This window comes from Pocillopora damicornis, chromosome 1 (assembly GCF_964200805.1).
Source record: "Pocillopora damicornis chromosome 1, jaPocDami1.2, whole genome shotgun sequence".
NCBI lineage: Eukaryota > Metazoa > Cnidaria > Anthozoa > Scleractinia > Pocilloporidae > Pocillopora > Pocillopora damicornis.
The window spans coordinates 19,814,383-19,832,229 of NC_142670.1; the positions used below are offsets into that span (position 1 = coordinate 19,814,383).

Consider the following 17,847-nt stretch of genomic DNA (forward strand, 5'->3'; position numbering starts at 1 on the left):
GGGAGGGTTTCCAAATACTACAGCCAGAAGGACAGCTAATATGTAAAGCCAGCTTAGCCCAATTTTACCAACCATTTGATTGATAGAAAACTTTTCTGCAATTCTCTCCTATCCAAAAGTCAGTTGGAACTGTTTTACAAAAAAATTTTGATACTCTGTTGTGATCTTATTCCTCTATGTCAACTTGGGACCATTATGAAATCTGATTTTAGATCTCAAAGCTTTAGATAAAAAATTAAGTGTCATTATTTCTGACTAGAATGTGATTAACTGGATGTTCTAAATAGGATAGAGAAAATTATTCCAAAAAGGCTTCTGAACAAAGGAATATAGAAACCCATGTTAAACTTTAAACTTAACCTAAGAACTAGCCTTTGAACAACTGGGCCTTGGTCAATAGAATCTTAAAAGGGGGGGAGGGGTGGTCCTGATCCTCTTTCTTGCACAAGTATAAGGAAACTTTGGGTTTTACACACGTAAGAGAAAAATCTTCAAATCTCTTTTCTTCTGTAAAAGTTTTCAGGGAATCTTGTGGAAATGACAGAAAAGGTTTCCAAGTCATGTATATTTCAGGAGGCAGATGACACCTTATGCTGGTTCATAAATGCATTAATTAATTACACTTGCTTTTCTATGAAATTCATGCTTTACATTTTTATTTTGGCCTTAATCATGCATCATGTATAAACCGTTTGCTAGGATACCTTTTATTCTACCTGGCCTTAGCTTACTTTCATTTACAGTTTGATTAATGGGATACTTTTCTACATCTGCCTCTTGTTTACCTCTTCATTGGAATAACTTTTCAGGAATACTTTCATGCTCTGTGGTCTTGTTACTAAGATCAATATGATCCTTGTTAGCTCAGAAAATACAATTGTATGATGAGAAAGTTTTTATATTTTGTATTTTAAAATGAGCTTTGGCTCAAAAAGGTATCACATAACTTTGATTTGTACTTTCTTTTTTTGAAGATCTCTTTACTACTAAAAATTAAACATCTTGTTACAGTATAATTTATCTGGCAGAAAGAACACAATACTCATTCAAACCCAACTACTTCAAACCAACTTGTAATATTTTAACTAAGCAGCAATTCCTAAAGCTGTACAGTAATTATCCTTAACCCTTTAACTCCCATGAGTGACCAAGACAGAGTTTCTCCGGACAATATCAATTGAGTATCAACCAAATAAGTGATGAAAATATCAGTTTGGGGATAATAAGTTTATACAATGTTAAATTCTTTGAACTAACATTATAAGAATTGTATGGTTGACAGTAGGGAGAATTACAAATTTGATCTGGGAGTTAAAGGGTTAATAAACTTGTTTAAGCACTCTACAGTCTCTATCCCAGCTCACCACTAACAGAAACTCACAGTTTTCTCCAAAGTTTCTTGAATGAACAATCTTGCACAGTAACTCTCTGTCAGTATGGCTTTCCAAGCAGTTGACAATCACAAAATCTACAACTAGTACATGACTTAATCCTTATATACATTTACAAAGTATTCTAGAACATTCTCAAAGCTTTCAACACAACTATTTTGGTAGTATTACATCATGATTTATATGACCTAGTTGAATATTTCTAGAAAGTTCCATAGCATGCATGTCAGCATGACCAGGTATTCAAGAAATTTCTAGAAACTCATCTTTATGGGTATCATCCATAACAATCTTTAAAATGACTTGAATCTAAAAGGCTTTGTAAACTTTAACACCTCAGCCAGTTGTACTGAAATCTGACATGTATTCTGCTTAAGCCTGGACAGATATTCTTTGAAAGGAACAGTATCACCATGATGTTTTCTTATGATTGAAAATAATGTTGACAAGACCAAACATTACTTAACCCCTTTCATCTTAGTACCAGTATACATATTCTCTCACTGTTCTCCATACATTTCTTAAGGCAAGAAGAATGTGTTTAACAATCAAGAGCTTCTTTTAATTGTAATGGAAGACGAAAGAAAAATGTGCGCAATTCCTATCTATCAAAGGGTAAATGCACAGCCTTGCTCCTAAGTACTAAGCTGTTTCTCCAGCCTGTAGAGTTAACCCTTTGACCCCTAAGAGTGACTAGCATCTAGTTTCTCTTTACAATAGTACCCCTGAAGCACACATTACCAAAGAAGCTCTTAATTGTTACACAAATTTTCATTGTCTGCACATTAGAGTATGTCAAGAGAACATATGTTGGATATGCATGATAAGGCAAGTGTGTAGAGGGTTGAGACAGGAGAGAATTAAAATTTTCTTTTAGGGTGATTCTAAGAAATTGTTAGTCTAATAGGAATTTGTGGAACTCTTATATTACCAAATCTGTGAATATACTTAAGCTTAGCTGAGTTTGTCCACAACCTGTTCTTCTGGCTGATAGTATTTTCTAAGCTATCCAAGATCCTACTGACCAGAGGGACAGTACAAAGGAACTTTGATTTACAATATCATCCCCATCAATTGCATCACAAAACAAAGCAGTGCATTCTTATGGCAATGCTATTTAACTCTTTCACTCCCAAGATCTCATTAGCAGTTCTCTTTACTGTCTACTGTACAATTCTTTTGATAGCATGGACTAATAAGTTCCAAATTGATATTTTCCTTTATTTTCACTACTTGTCTGCTTGATATTGTTTTGATATTTTGAGGAGAAATTCTGTCTTGGTCATTCATGAGAGCTAAAGATTTAAAACTCATCTTCATCTTGGCTAGTAGAAGTCTGAGGATCTAAAGTGGTGAGCTAAAACTCAGAATGTTAAACTTATCATAAGCTTGTGTGAATCTGAACAGCCAGCATAAATTATTTTAAACATACATACATACATATACTTTATTTATGCTTGAAATTCACAGTGTAACTGTAGAGCTAATATCTTCAAGAGAATAAGCTAAAATAAAATAAAACATGCTATATTACAATTCCAATATTATTTATAAACTATTTACAACATTATGCATGCAGTGGGAAATATAACTTGTAGATCTACCGTGGAAAAGCTTCATATCTGAGGATCTCCTGCTTGAGACATGTAAGGTAAACATGTAGGGTAAATAAAAATTGTCATGTTTTCTTTAAAAATGTCACCTGAATTGCAAATCATGTTATTGGAATAGTCCACTATATTGCAATCACCAACAATTTCCTAAAACCTCATGACTCAGAGACTCATTTGCAGTACTCCTTCATTTTCCTTTTAGCCTGTAAGATTCAGGCACAGCTTAACCCCTCCAAAAGAAACTTGTTCCCAGAGAGGTTCCTCAGTGTGTTACAAACCACCTCATCCCAGAAGTTTCTCACTTATTTTTCTTCCAAGTTGGCAGTGAGACTGACAAATTGACACCAAAATAGCTCTGACATGTATTTGGAGAATTAGTCCAATTCAGTTCAGCAATACAAGTTTTGAGTGCCGATATATTCTGGAAAAGAGAATTTAAAGCCATATTATCAAAATTCATCTAAACTAGGAACGCAGGGACAGGAGCCGCACCCATCAGTACTTGCAGCACCATAAGAAACATACTTCAGCCGGCAGTGCTGCTCTCGATAAAAAGGCAGCCCACGAGACATTTACAGGTAATTAATCCGTTAGACACAAAAAAAGGTGCCGCTAAATAACTTGCCAAATGTCTAGAGGCAGAGAATGCTGTCACCATTTAAAGTCAAATAATCAGTTACATAACGGTTACCAACAGAGGAACTTGATAACCATCCCTTGCAAATTCCATAGGGACCACATTGGCTGTGCTATTACCTGCACCACCCAAGTCACATTCTTGTTGCATAGTAATCAGCAAAAAAGTTATACGGGTACCCGGTTAAAAATATATTGATAACTCTATTAATTAATACCAGTTCCAATTTAGAGGAGAAAGTTATGAGAATAAAAGTTGTCTGTACCACAAAGCATGCCTTCACTGTTTAGACTGATAGTCCTAGAGCTTTTTGAGCATGCATTCGAATATCTTATGACGATAAGCCCGCCAACCACCCCACCCCGCGCTATGCTGTTTTCACTTAGCGGCTGGTCAGCGGTCACGTTTAGCAGGTAAACAAACCGATCGATTCCTGATCACCGTTCTTGTCGATCGGAAAATCAAAATACCAGCGTGATATTGCCGCGAAGATGAAGCAGTTATGTTACTTGATTCGTACTTCATGTTCGAGTCGAAGCTTGGGTGGCACAGGTTATTTCTTGCGGTGGAATCGGCGAGGGGAATTCGAACACTAGTTGTAGTGTTTGAATTTTTGAAAGAAATGGTCGCATGAGGATTGTAAGTTTAACGAACAATTTCAAATTTTGCCGCTTGAATTGAAAGTAAAGTTCATTTGAATTGCTTTCTTATATATTTCTGACGGTTTTAGATTTACCTGCTTGATTCATATCGGTTACGCTTCATGTTGACAAGTCCCTCAAAATGGCGGCCAAACTTGGAGATTGCCGAAAATTAGGTAAGTTCACGGAGTTATAAAGTTCTCGTAAAGGTCGGGCCGCAAAGTTTTTTTCTGTAGTTATCTTTTCTATGGCACCTACTTCCTAGCTATGTTAGTTGGATCAGTTAAGAACGCCTCACTTTTTCAAAAATTTACCTTGAATTTGATCGGTTTTGGCGTGTCTGATTTAGGCGAACCGATAAGGTGTCATTTAAGTCTTCCTGTTTCCTTGATTGACACGTGATGTTTACGAAAGTCGCCTCGATAGATAAGATAGAGTTAATGTACATGGCTGTGGTATTTGTTTTTTGCTGAGTTCCGTAGTTTTTTGTAAATTGTCCCCTAAAGTTGTATGAAATTAAAGTCTTGAAAAGTGTCACGACAAGCCTTCGCTCGAGTGAAATTTAATTTCCGTAAAACTCTGAAAAATAAAGAGATCCGATCAAACTGATTGTGGTTTTAGCATAGGTACATGAATGTCTTACAACACACGAGAAACGAGCGAAATCCGTGTCTCAAGCAAAATCGACCAGACCGCTCTTACAGAGACACTCTCTTAATCTCAAAGGTGCGAAATTTGCGCGCAAAACAGAGGATAAGGAGAAGGTATGGTTTATGATAGATTATTCTTCCACCAAAATTTTACAGTACTGTTCCAGACAATTATCCTGTTCCTTTATTAAAGGAATATAAAGTTATTCATAAACTAACATGCTTGCAACAATTCCTCGGCAAACCGAACTTTCCCTATAAGTTCACCCTCGTGAATATCCTGTAGACCTGAACAATCATCAACTTTTGTCTTTTCCTCTTAACCTCTCTGTAAACTTCAGATTTTCAAAATAGGTAATAATGATAAAAAACCACTGGCTAAAAGCGCTGAATAATTAATGACACAAACATACAAGCAATTTTCCCTGTTCAAAACGTATGTTTAAATTTTCAATTTTTGAATTTCGATGCTGAATTGGCTACAAAATGCATTTTCTAGCCAAGTGGTAGGAAAAATTGTTTCTGGAAAGAGAAACACTTTCTTTAACATTAAAAGTCGTAAACTGTTGTGTTTAATTGCAATTAAGGAGTATTCTTCATTTGTATAATCGTATCCACTCAATATATACAAATGATTCTTAACATAACAGGGCGGCCAGGGTCCCAAAAACACCACAGTTACAGGGTGTAATTCTGGATGAAACGATATCTTTCTTACTTTTAATTCTCATTGGAGACCCAGAATTAACAGCACCGTTGTTTACTCAAATCTTCAAACAAATAGCCTCAAAACATCATTCGCTGACGTCATAACCTGTCTTAGATACATTTCACGCGCACCCAGTTTGACTTTCTCCTTATACTAGCTCCTTTATGATATGAACTGTGTTTTCATGGAAGATGGAAAGGAACGAGTTTTTAGAGGCGAACGAATTCTGAGATTTTTATAGGAATATTAAAAATTTAATTTCTTTTTTTACGTTATGACAAGGATATAATGTTTTGACTCCCCGCCAAAACAGATATTCAACTCAGATTAATTTACAAAGTAAATCTTCGGGTGGCATTTTAAGGGAGGTTTTAAAATAGGGTATCGTGTTGCCATGCTGCATCATTTTAGCACGTATCAGCCTTTAGAAGGTTCTTATCTCAGCGAAGGCTGGGGTTAAACGACCATTACGTTTCCAACGGAAGGTCTTTGTATTGATCTTGAAAGGAAAGGAATTCTGTGATACTCGCTCAGGTGAGTCTCTAGCATAAGAGAAGTTGTTCGATGAGATACATTTTAACTAACAGTTCCATTCTTAATGGAAATCTTCAGCGCTGCCAAGCGTAGGAAATGCATTTTCAAGTTGGCAAAAAAATATTTGTTGTAATTTTGTGGGAAAGTTGTATTTGGATCAAAAACAAAAGAAAAGTATTTGGAAAGTAAGATCTTTAAATCATCATTATTAGCCACTTATAATTTGAATCTATGGTAAAATCATATTTGAAGTCGAGTTTAAATATGGCAACAGATTATCAGTTTAAATATGATCGAAAACGTTCGGTTTATCATCGTGGTTAATACATGTACCTCTAAATATGAAAATGGTCTCGAGGAGATCGTAAGACACGAAGGTTAGGGATATAAGTTAAAATGACTCAAAATGAGCCACAGTTTCTCCTCGAAGACTCAGAACTTAATTCTCCAACTCAAGCGCCTGTTTTTTTTTGCTTTTTTATTGATTTACAAAAAGATGTTCCCTTTTGTGATTAGGTTTTAACTTAACTTTAACTTAACTTTTTAACTTTTGTTTCAGTCCAGGCTGTGTTTGAACGAAAAAAAAACCAGCAAATAAAGTCACGCTGAACTCGCGCGAAAAGTAAGAAGACGTCAAAATGAAATAAGAGCATCAATGACAAACTTAGCTGCGGCTCGTGTTTTTACCTTGCAAGTGACGAATAACAGGGCTTACGAACAATAAATTTTTATTTCGTTCCAGAGTGAGTGGCTTTCGGTGTTATGGGTGTGCTTTGAAACGGTAGCGCTCTGTGTCTCCCACAGAGATTCAGATATAGCTGTCGTGCTCTATAATTCTCTCTTGCACAGGGGTGCTATTCAGTAATTGCATTTATGGAGCTTCCTGACGCAATTTAGAACCCCTGACAAACGCACTTTGGTACTATTTTAGCAGCCGTGTCTTATCGACCCGCACCAGATCGTACCACATCGCACACACACGCTTGCGCATTAGGTCTTTTTGCATGCGTGTTATATAGCACGTTTCACGGGGTCCCGTTTGTAAGACTGCTTGGAACAAAGCCAAACAAAATTCACCATGCCCCTCTGCTTTGTTCATGAACTACATGTCCCGTTGCACGTATCGTGTTATAACCCGCGTGCCCCTATAATTACATGCTCCCTGTTTTTCTGTGGATGGCTACATAAGTATAGATACGTGCAGCATTAAATTCCGATTTTCATTTCAGTTAGGAAAAAACCACGATGGTGGTCCAAGGGTTCTTTCATTTGCCAGTTGTCCTCTCCCTGTTGGTATTGTTTCATTCAGTATTTACACAGTACCACCGTGGTACTCGCGAAGACTCCATCTTTGGGATGATGTTACAAAATCACATCTTTAAAACAATCACCAGAGCTGCATTCGGCGATGAGTGTTTACGGGAATGTTATCATGACATCAGATGCCAAAGCTTTAACTATGTCTTCACCCAAGATAAGTGTGAGCTGAGTAATCGTACAAAGGAAGCCAGGCCTGAAGATTTTGTGCCCAACTCTGAGAGATATTACTTTAGACGAGACATGAATAGAGGTAAGCCTTCGGATCAAAATAATAAAGGATACCAGTTACCCAGTACGGAAACAAAATAGAGTCTTTCTCTCTTCCAATTTACAGTCATCCTCGGTGCCATTCCAGAGCTTCCTGCAGACTCGTGCAAGGAAATCAAGGCCAGTGAAGGTGGAGAAGCGGTCAGCGGTTATTACTGGGTGAATCTCATTGAGAGAGCAGTTCTACTTCACTGTGACATGAAGATCGAAGGTAATTTTATTGATCAATAATGATGCCAATGAATTTGAAAGCGATCTTCAAACTACTTTCACTACTTAACAGTGAAATTAGGGCCTAAAAAAAAAAAACAGGTTTGTACGGGATTTGAATCCATGACCTGTGCGACACCGGAGCAACGCTCTACCAACTGAGCTAACAAGCCAACTGGGGTATTGCACTGGTATAGCAGAGGTCATGGGTGCGAATCCCGTACAGGCCTGATTTTTTTTTTCGGGCCTTATTTCACTACTCCTTAAGTAGTGTTCATTAATGCGAAATCTTCAAAATTATTTCTTAAACCGCAGTTCACATATATGGTTTTCATATGTTTACAGTCATTGGTACTATTAATGTCAAACAGCCTCTGTGATTTCTTTCGACTACGTATAGATACATTGATACATTCGATGGATTGCATTTCAAAATAAATGTACCCAAGTGGGCTATACCATTGCCTTGCCTTGTTAAAAGAATATATCGTTTTTGAGTCAAACTCTTAGTAGATCTAAAGATTTGGCTTTGAAGAAACAAAAAGGGGGAAGATACATGATAGTGAATCGCAAATGACGTATAGCAGTTGAAACGAATGCTACTAAATGAAAGAAGTCATCAGGCGAATAATACTCTGTTGGCCGGTTGCGCAGTTCAGAACCGCGGAGACGCGGGTCGCTCTTGAACTGTACGACATAATATCTCGAATCCAATGAATTGCGTCAATAACAAAATGCTTGCGTGAAACCTACGAAAACAACCGTCTTTTTCCATACTTATTTATTGACTTTGATAAAACAAGTTATGATCCCTGTATTTGTAGATGCTGACGAATGCAATGCCTCTATCCCTGTTTGTGACGCTAACGCTGATTGCAAGAACACTCTGGGTTCATACAGTTGTTCGTGCAAAGCCGGATTCCTGGGTGATGGAAAAACTTGTAGAGGTGAGGAGACACGTTAATTCATATAGACTTCAGTGTAACGCGAGAACCCTTGCGGTAAAGAGAGAGAGGAGGGGGGGCACAGTATATGCTATTTTTGGCTTCTCGATCACCGTCTCCTTACAATGTGTACCTCCTCAAGCAGATGGTAATTTATTATGGTCCAAAAGCCCTTATCATCCTCAAGTGCCATGTCTGAAATCTCATTGAACCGAACTGAAGATTGAAGATAACTTTCATACATGTATGTGGCAAATTAAACTCTAGCCTCCCCCCCCTTCCTCATTCATTTGGGTCTGAAGATTTCACGCCATTGAGTTAAATTTCAATAATATTCTCAGCAAAAAGATGAAGTAAGCCGAAAGAGAATTTATGGTATTAGGCTGTTTCGATTTCAAGTTGATAATTTTTAACAAATATTTCGAGGTTAGTATTATCACCAAGGACATTTCTATTTTAACGACTGTGACTTTATGAAAGTCATATATTTGAACTGCGGATAAAGACGTGACTATGAAAATAGATAATTGCTGCGAAAATCGCCTTCATATTCACATTTAAATTCTAGCGCTCATTTAAATCTCATCTCCATATTGGTAAATTTGCCAACAGATATTGACGAGTGTAGTGCTTCTATTCGGGTGTGTAACATAAATGCCGACTGCCACAACACCCTTGGCTCTTATAGCTGCTCCTGTAAGCCTGGATTTACTGGTAATGGAACGACATGTGCAAAGCGAGGTAAACTTTCTTTAAAACCCATCTCAAACCCGGTCGTGTTCATTTTTATTCTGAGCAATCTTAAAGCCCTAAGTATCCAAATCGGGAGTTGATGTGACGATTAAGAGTCTCAGTGTAATCTATTATACTTCAGATTCATTTTAAGATTATTAGCGGGCTGCTTTATTTATTTTCAAATATCAAAGCGAACTGCCGCAACAAAGTGGTGCTACTGTTTGCAGTGTAGTGTATTTTTGTCGTTGTAATAGACAGAAAGACAAATCTGTTTACTAAATAATATAAGTAAGAAATTAAATACATACTTGGGCGAAAAAAGAAAAAAAAGGAATTATTTGAATCAAATGCCAACCAATTTATCTCATCCTAGCTTGTTCTTGAACTGTCATAGGAAAATCAAAAACGTTTCCCATAACGTTCGACAATCCGAGTTGTACCTCCTTGACCTTCTAAATACTTTCTTTGGGTCACAAGAACCTTAAACGTGTGATTTTTTTCCCCTATTGCTTTTATTTCACGTGGATATCATTTGATCACGCACGGCATTTTGAAGTCGTCACTAACTCAATTTGGAAAAGTCTCGCTCGCATTTCAATTTTCCACCCTATTGTTTATTTTACAGATGCTAAAAACTGTGCTGATAAGTATAATTCAGGCGAACGAAGCAGTGGCGTCTACTCTATCAACCCGGACGGTTCGGGTGCCTTCGATGTTTTCTGTGACCAAACAACAGCTGGTGGGGGGTGGACTGTGTTCCAGAAAAGACTGGATGGCTCTGTTGATTTCTATCTCAACTGGACTAACTACAAAACTGGCTTTGGTAGCTTGAATGGGGAGTTTTGGCTTGGACTGGACAGAATACACCGCCTTACTAACAGCAGTAATAACAAGCTTCGTGTTGATTTGGAAGACATGTCGGGAAATACAGCCTATGCCGAGTACAGTGTCTTTACGGTTGGCAACGACGCAACAAAGTACCAGCTGAACGTTAACAATTACTCAGGTAAGTTTTCGTTACGATCCTTTCAAAATGCCTGTACTTCACGTTTGAAAAATTGAGTTCTAATCCACTACCCTGATGTCTAAGCCCCTACCTCTAAAATGGCTAATGCTGTGAACAAACCGTCGGTGTTTATTTTTTTTTTTAAGGAAACGCTAGTGACTCGCTGGCTTACCATAATGGTTATCCATTCATGACAAAAGATGTTTCCTCTTCCAATTGTGCTGTGACCTTTAAAGGAGCTTGGTGGTATAGAGGTTGCTACCAAAGCAGCCTAAATGGTGTTTACCATCATGGAAAGTACACTGGTGTTGATAGCATTCGGTGGCACGGATTCCTACATCACTCAGCCAAAAGAGCTGAAATGAAGATGAGACCCATCAACTTATAGAAATCGAGGACAGATATTTAATTGCTTCCCACCTCTGTCATCTCTTGTCAAGCCTTGGTTAGTGGGAAGGGGGACTGGGGGCAAGTGAGGGTGATAAAGAAAGGCTTTTTTCTCTTTTCCTCCTTGTTACACGCTGAGAACAACTCACGTAGGACTATGACGTCACTGAAACAGGCAGCAGTAATTGCAAAGAATATAATTATTTAATAAATTGAGTAGTTTCGTACCCTTAGAAATAAAATACGTCTTCCATTTTAAGTGTATCGGAAGTAAAATGTTTTGTTTTCCGTCAAATACCAATTTTACCTGCATTAAATAAATTTACGTTTACGCATCGTCAATTTTTGTTCTGCGACCACCGAATGTAAGACGCGGAACCGAATATGCATGGTCTGGAAGTCATAAGGCAGACGTGAACTATATTCTCAACGAACACAGGTGGATTTTTTTTCATCCTAAATATACTTACATTACAACCTGATGTTTTTTACTTTGCACTATCAAAAGCTCAAGTTTTAGACACCTCTGAAATGAATCGAATAACAATATTTTGGTTTTCTATTTTGACGACTGGCAGATATTCGCACGAAAGGGAGAAAAAAATCTATCTTACCTTGCGTGAGGCACTTTAATTCTATTTTATTGTCACGAAAGTCAAAAATATAAAGGGGTACTGTTCTATAAGTAATACTACACTTACCTTGCCCTACGCAATAGTTTAGGTATAAATTTGCTAGTGTTGCGTATTTAATACATGGCTTTGTAAGATATCGGCTCAACTTATCTGTACTGAATTATTGCGACGTGATAGACCCAAAACTTAGCAAGAACTCACTTTGCGACCACAAGACTTAATAATTAACAAATAAAGACAAACAGAGTCTTGACTTCTCGCCGTTGTAAGGGAAAGGTAGAGCACGAAAAAACACGTAGTCAGGTGCTTCTCTACTTTTTCTTGAGTACACTTCTGCTATGCTTTACAGCAGGACAGAGAATAGTCGGTGTTGATTTGTTTTTTTTATGATGATTAATTCATCAATTTCCCAACGTATTCGGTGGTGGGGTTTTTCAAGTCAAACCTTATGCTTATGTTAAAATTTGAAAATGTCACCGATGATTTTCATAAAAGTTAGTTTCATTCTTAATAGCCTGTTGTGCTTTTATCATCTTATCCTTATTCATCTTATCCTTATGATAATAGAGTGTTACTGGTTTTCCTTCCGTTTGGTCTCTTGTACTACAGATCTAGACTTCTAGACTGCATATTACTACTTCCTTACTCACTTGGACAAATCAAACCAGAAATGGATTGAGGCTCTTGTCCAGCCGTCTAATAACGAGAGAAATAAAACTCCACAAATGCCTGCTTTGAAAAATAGTTTAGTAAGCGAATAAAAGTGAATAACGCAAAAGATGTGTTTAAACGAGTTTAATGGTTTCTTAATTTCGATGTGATGCAAAGCTATTTTGAAAACAGTGAGCAACAATTGCATGACCGTGCAGCGCAACAACTTTCAGAAGTGATATCCTGGGTCTTCAGAGCGCATTGGCTTAGAAATCAGCCTCCTAAAGTCACTGTGACTAGTGCCTCCCTGGAGGTATATTTTTGTGATCTTTTCCGAGCAAAACGAAGTTCGACGTTAGATTAAGTGTCATTCCCCTGCCCCCACGCAATGGCGGTCTATATAACTTTAATTATGATTAACAGAAGGTAAATTCCTTAAGGAACTTTCACAATGAAAGCCGACCCCGATAACTAAACATTTAGTTTTTTTTTTTACTGAGCCCCTGCTGCTTTCACTTCATAGTAAATCGCTATATAGAATACAATGGAAATAATTATTGTTTTTCTTTTTTTAACTGAGCTCATGCTGCTTTCACTTCAAAGTAAATCGCTATATAGAATATAATGGAACTTTTCTCTCACCTTGCGCAAGTTCCGTGCAGAAACGACTTTCACCCTATTAAGCAAAACATTTTGATAAAATCTAGCTTTTTTCCATGTGATTCTGATTGCTTTATTGCTTAATGAGTTCTCAGGTGTGAGAGTTTGTTCATCCTGTAATTCATAGATGCAATTCGGAAGCGAAATTTACTCAGTTCCGTACAAATATTGACCCTTCTAACTTGCATTTTTTAAGATTTCCAGTTTACAAAATGATTGAAGACTTCTGAGTGATAACTGTAGGCGCAAGAATTTGTATTATCATTTTTTGTTAGTGTTGGTGTTTCATAGTTTCGTGTTAGGTGTTTATTTTCTCGTCTTCATTAGTGTCCTTTGTCAGTTACCAGTTTTGTACCTGTTATATTTATTTGCATATCGTATATATATTGTTCGCGCGTAATTTATTTGGTTAGTTGTCTAGTTTGTGAAAATCATCGTTACATATCTAGCTCTGGGTTTCATGTTTTCGTCTTTGGTTTGGTCACATTCGTCTTGTAAGTGTCCTTGTTTATTTCGCTTTGTCGTTTTCCAGTACTTTCACTCATATGATGTAAGTTATTTTATGCTCATTTGCGTGTTTGTAATTTTGTCATTTTCAGTTACCGTATTCAACAATGTGTCAAGTTTGTTCTAGTAAAGTTTTAAATACGAGTGATTAACGTTTGCGGCTATAATAACTAATGCCAGAATTATTCCCAAAGGTCAAAAAAAATTGACGAAATTCCAGAAAAAAGGGCTAGGAGGCTCTAATATTTGCATCGCTCACTTCTTGTGGGAGAATATCACTTCAACGTAATTTACCGCGCGCTCATTGATCGAATACTATTGTCAGTAAGGTTATCGCTGATAAAGATGAAGTGTCATGTAAAGCAACGCTAACAAATCCACGCAAATTTCTGAGATATAAACAATGGCGGATTTCCAAATTTTTAGGATCAGTTTTCTCGGGGAAGTTTTAGAAGAACATTATGAGGTAAAACAAAAAGCGGAGAAAAATTTTTCAGAAAAAGAAAGCCGGTTCTCGGCGGGTTCCCAAGGTTGAAAGAATACGACCACGAATAGTTACTTTACTTTTCGTGATTCAATAATTGCAGACGCATGATAGAGCGAAGAGAGGATGTACGACCAATGTATGTCCTTTTTAAAATATTTATGAAATATGAAGGCATTTCATGTTAAACAAATTCAGCTGGTATGTATTATGAAAATAACGTGAATTGTCTTCGTAAAGCGTAAGTACGGAAAGTGCGGTTTTTTTTTTAACAACTTTTAAAAGTGGTGATAATTACAACTCGATATTTCATGACTGAAAAGCGAGATTCAGATATAAAATAGTCCCAAAGGGTCAGTGGTCGATAGCTTTTGTGTCTTTTTCCATATATATTTGTTACTTTATAATTGGCAGTGGAGATAAACGTAACAAGTGTATTTCGACACTTATGAATAGTTTGTGGGGTGGTTATTAAAAAAATCAATGAAAGGCAAATAAAAACGATAGATAAAGGCGTAGAAGTCTTGTAAACAAAGAGTTAAGCTCATTCTAAGCTAGCAAGCCAACTGGGAGCTGGTCATTACGTTGGTTCCAAATAAAACCGTGAAGTGATCAATTAACAACTGTGAATATATGAAAGTCATATATTTGAACTGCGGATAAAAACATGAGTATAAAAGCGATCTTTGCAGTAATGAACACTACTTGAGCAGTAGTGAAAGTAAGGCCTGAAAAAAATTAATGCCTGTACGGGATTTGAACCCATGACCTCTGCGATACCGGTGCAGCGCTCTACCAACTGAGCTAACTAGCCACTTCACTCCACTTCACTTCATCACTTAACAGGTTTATCAGGTTTCTGCCAAGTCTTTGATTTTGGACGGAAAGTCAAACGTTGTTGTGGTTTATGACAGCGAATTTGGAACTTACCTTGGCAGTCGAATGTCAAATCGATGTAAAAGTTGTAAGGTATTCGACCATTACGGATATTATCCGTTCGAAGGAATGCGACACATGTACGACAACATTTTAAAGAACAAGTTTTTGATCAGCATCGAGGACACCGCGATTCAAGTGTCGTCGCCTATTTTAATCTTTCACACCAACACAAAATTGGCTGGATCTCATTAAGGGCATTCTTGGGAAAAAATTATAACCCCCCTTTTTTTCTTCCCTAATCATCGTTAAAACGATGTATGTATTCGGTGTTCCGACACTTGCATCGGATTTGTCCGCTCATTGACATTGCATTGTATTCACATTACTTTTGGTTGTTATTTGATAATAATAGAAATGTCTCTCCAATTTTCCTTGCACAAAGTTCCGTAGAAGTTGCAATCTATAGCAAATTATAGGTGACAAATTTTCTTTTACAATAAAATTATTTATGAATACCGCCAATGAGAGTCAGCAAGAAAATAATTTCATCTCCCGCCGACCCTCTAGCCCAAGGGGCTTCGAAAACACCATTCCTAATGGAAATTATCTGATCCATTTTGCGCAGTGCTTTTTGCTACGACGAAAAATGCAGTGATTGTTTGTGCACTGCGAGCAGGGCTTTTCTTGGGAACAAAGAGGAATAGTTTGGTGTTTCTGCACCTTACACGTTGCTTTTAGAACAAGGAATACTTTTGTTGTTTGTGCACTTTGCGCGTTGCCTTTCATTAGAGCTAAGATTTCTCTTGTCATCTGTGTACCTCACGCGGTGCTTTTAGAACGAGGAATACTTTGCTTTATGTACACTTTACGCGTTGCTTTTAGAACGAGGAATACTTTTTTAGGCACTTGCGCGGTGCTTTTAGAACGAGGAATACTTTGTTTTTTATGCACTTCGCACGGTGCTTTTAGAACGAGGAATACTTTGTATGTTGTGCGCTTCGCAAACATTTCTCTTGTTATATTTTCACTTCGCACGGTGCTTTTAGAACGAGAAATATATTGTTTTTTGTGCACTTCGCACGGTACTTTTAGAACGAGGAATAATTTGTTTTTTGTGCTCTTCGCACGGTGCTTTTAGAACGCGGGAACTTTGTTTTTTGTGTACTTCGTGGAGTGCTTTTAGAATGAGGAATACTTTGTTTTTTGTGCACTTTACGCGGTGCTTTTAGAACGAAGGATACTAATGTTTTTCGTGCACTTCGCGCGTTGCTTTTCAGTACATCAATGATTACTGTTGGTAGGTAGGTAGGTAGGTAGGTAAGACCTTATTGAATGAGGATAACATTTGAAAGTAATAAAACTGATAACCTAATGGCCCTAAAAAAAACAAACAAGCAAACTAATTACAATAGTTGCAGCAATATTAATAGTAATTAAAATAGTACACAAGCCTTTGTACATCGCAAAATAAGATTATAAAATGTGGTGATATACAGATTTTAATATTCACATGAATAATTGCGTAAGAGTTTGATTATTTAAAATTACTTTAAAAAAGGGAACGCTTAAAGTTTTTGACATCAGTACTCCGTTTGAGGTCCGCACTTAGCTTTTTCCATTCCTTTGTTGCTCTCACAACAAACGCTCGACCACTTTCCTTACTTCTCTTATATCGAGGGCAACTTAAGTTAAGATTACAGAAACGAGTTGATCTATTATGTGTCAGAGTTTCTGATTGGTAAATAATTTATATATTTAATTAATGTAAATAATGTAAATAATGTAATGTAAATAATTTATATATGCTACTCAGCCTTTTGTAGGTTAAAGTGCATCGATTACGTACGATTCAGCATAAAAGGGAATCCACTTTAGGGAGTTAAATAAAGCGACAAAAGGTGTTGTTCTTTTAGCATCAAGAATTATTCTAACGTTTTTGAAGACGTGGACTTTCAAAAGATTTCCTTTATTGCAAGAAGTTCAACTCATGTTGCCGTAAAGCATTATAGGTTTAATGATCGTAGAGTAGTATATGTCTTGTTGACTGTGTTTTAAATATGGACTCCTGTTAAATAGGGACTGTTGTTGTTTATGTACTTCACAAGGTGCTTATAGAACGAAGAATACTCTCGTTATTTGTGCATTTTGCGTGGCACTTTTAGTAGTGCGAGGATGTTCTCGTTTGTGCACTTCGCGCGGTGGTTTTTTGGTGAAAAAGTCTCCCTAAGGACATTCATGGATAGACAGCAAAGCATTACGACTCGTTTCGTTTCCATGGTTTCCGTAATGAATATTCATGGTCGACGAATCGTACCACTCGTACGAATCGACGCACCACAATCAGGGCTCGATAGTGTGAGGTGAAAAACTGTCAGTCTCCCTAGTGAGAGGCACGGGTCGTACGACTCATGAATACATTAGACGACTCTTACGAGTCGTACGACTCGTGAATATATTAAACGACTTGTATCGATCCGTAGTTTTGGACATACTTAGATCAATCTTCACGAACAAATTGCCATCCTAAAGAAATGCCGCGGAAATGACTATCATTATTATTTCATCGATGATAGTCAATACGGGGTCATTCTTTTACTCTCAGCCAAAGAGTCATTTTTCGGGGGGCGGTCACAAAAATATGAACGCAAGGCGCAAATTTCAACGACTACCTTAGTTGCAAACATTAATTACAGATTCACTAAAATGATTGCTTGGATTCATAGAAGTTACTTGATCAAAACAACTCACACACATCAAACTTGAGTTTTCTTTATATATAATCGCTTTTAAGTTTTATATTTTCTTCATAGTAACTATGGTGATAAAATCAGGGATGTTCTAACTTCTCAGTCAGCAGCACTCATTATCAGGGTGACCCTTACGACTTGCACACCAAAAAAAAGGGCAATAATTAATTCCTATACTGATACAGGGTGAAGTTTAATGAGTATGGAGATTAAAGGTATGAAAATTATGGATTGAGCAAG

The 17,847-nt window shown here is 37.1% G+C and overlaps 1 protein-coding gene across 8 annotated transcripts; it reads left to right on the forward strand.

The window, feature by feature from the left end:
* Positions 1 to 4,028: 4,028 nt before the first annotated feature.
* LOC113666928 (microfibril-associated glycoprotein 4) lies at positions 4,029 to 12,190 on the forward strand. Of its 8 annotated transcripts, XM_089204065.1 has the most exons (9): positions 4,035 to 4,280; positions 4,372 to 4,458; positions 4,909 to 5,046; positions 7,405 to 7,745; positions 7,830 to 7,973; positions 8,797 to 8,919; positions 9,529 to 9,657; positions 10,277 to 10,657; positions 10,804 to 12,190. In XM_089204065.1, exons 4-9 carry the CDS (start codon positions 7,421 to 7,423, stop codon positions 11,043 to 11,045), a joined length of 1,344 nt encoding a protein of 447 aa, XP_089060191.1. In that variant the 5' UTR covers positions 4,035 to 4,280; positions 4,372 to 4,458; positions 4,909 to 5,046; positions 7,405 to 7,420; the 3' UTR covers positions 11,046 to 12,190. The 8 variants fall into 8 exon arrangements, with proteins under 8 accessions (XP_089060188.1, XP_089060191.1, XP_089060213.1 ...); XM_089204062.1 differs by lacking the exon at positions 4,909 to 5,046 and having other exon boundaries at positions 4,029 to 4,280; XM_089204070.1 differs by lacking the exons at positions 4,035 to 4,280; positions 4,372 to 4,458; positions 4,909 to 5,046 and adding exons at positions 6,044 to 6,175; positions 6,735 to 6,918.
* Positions 12,191 to 17,847: the final 5,657 nt, after the last annotated feature.

What these genes read in the sequence shown, in the direction of transcription:
- LOC113666928 (XM_089204062.1), top strand. Translation starts at nt 7,421, where the DNA reads ATGGTGGTCCAAGGGTTCTTTCATTTGCCAGTTGTCCTCTCCCTGTTG. An exon ending in TAGACGAGACATGAATAGAG is followed by an intron (nt 7,746 to 7,829) that starts GTAAGCCTTCGG and finishes TCCAATTTACAG; the next exon opens with TCATCCTCGGTGCCATTCCA. An exon ending in AACGACATGTGCAAAGCGAG is followed by an intron (nt 9,658 to 10,276) that starts GTAAACTTTCTT and finishes TTTATTTTACAG; the next exon opens with ATGCTAAAAACTGTGCTGAT.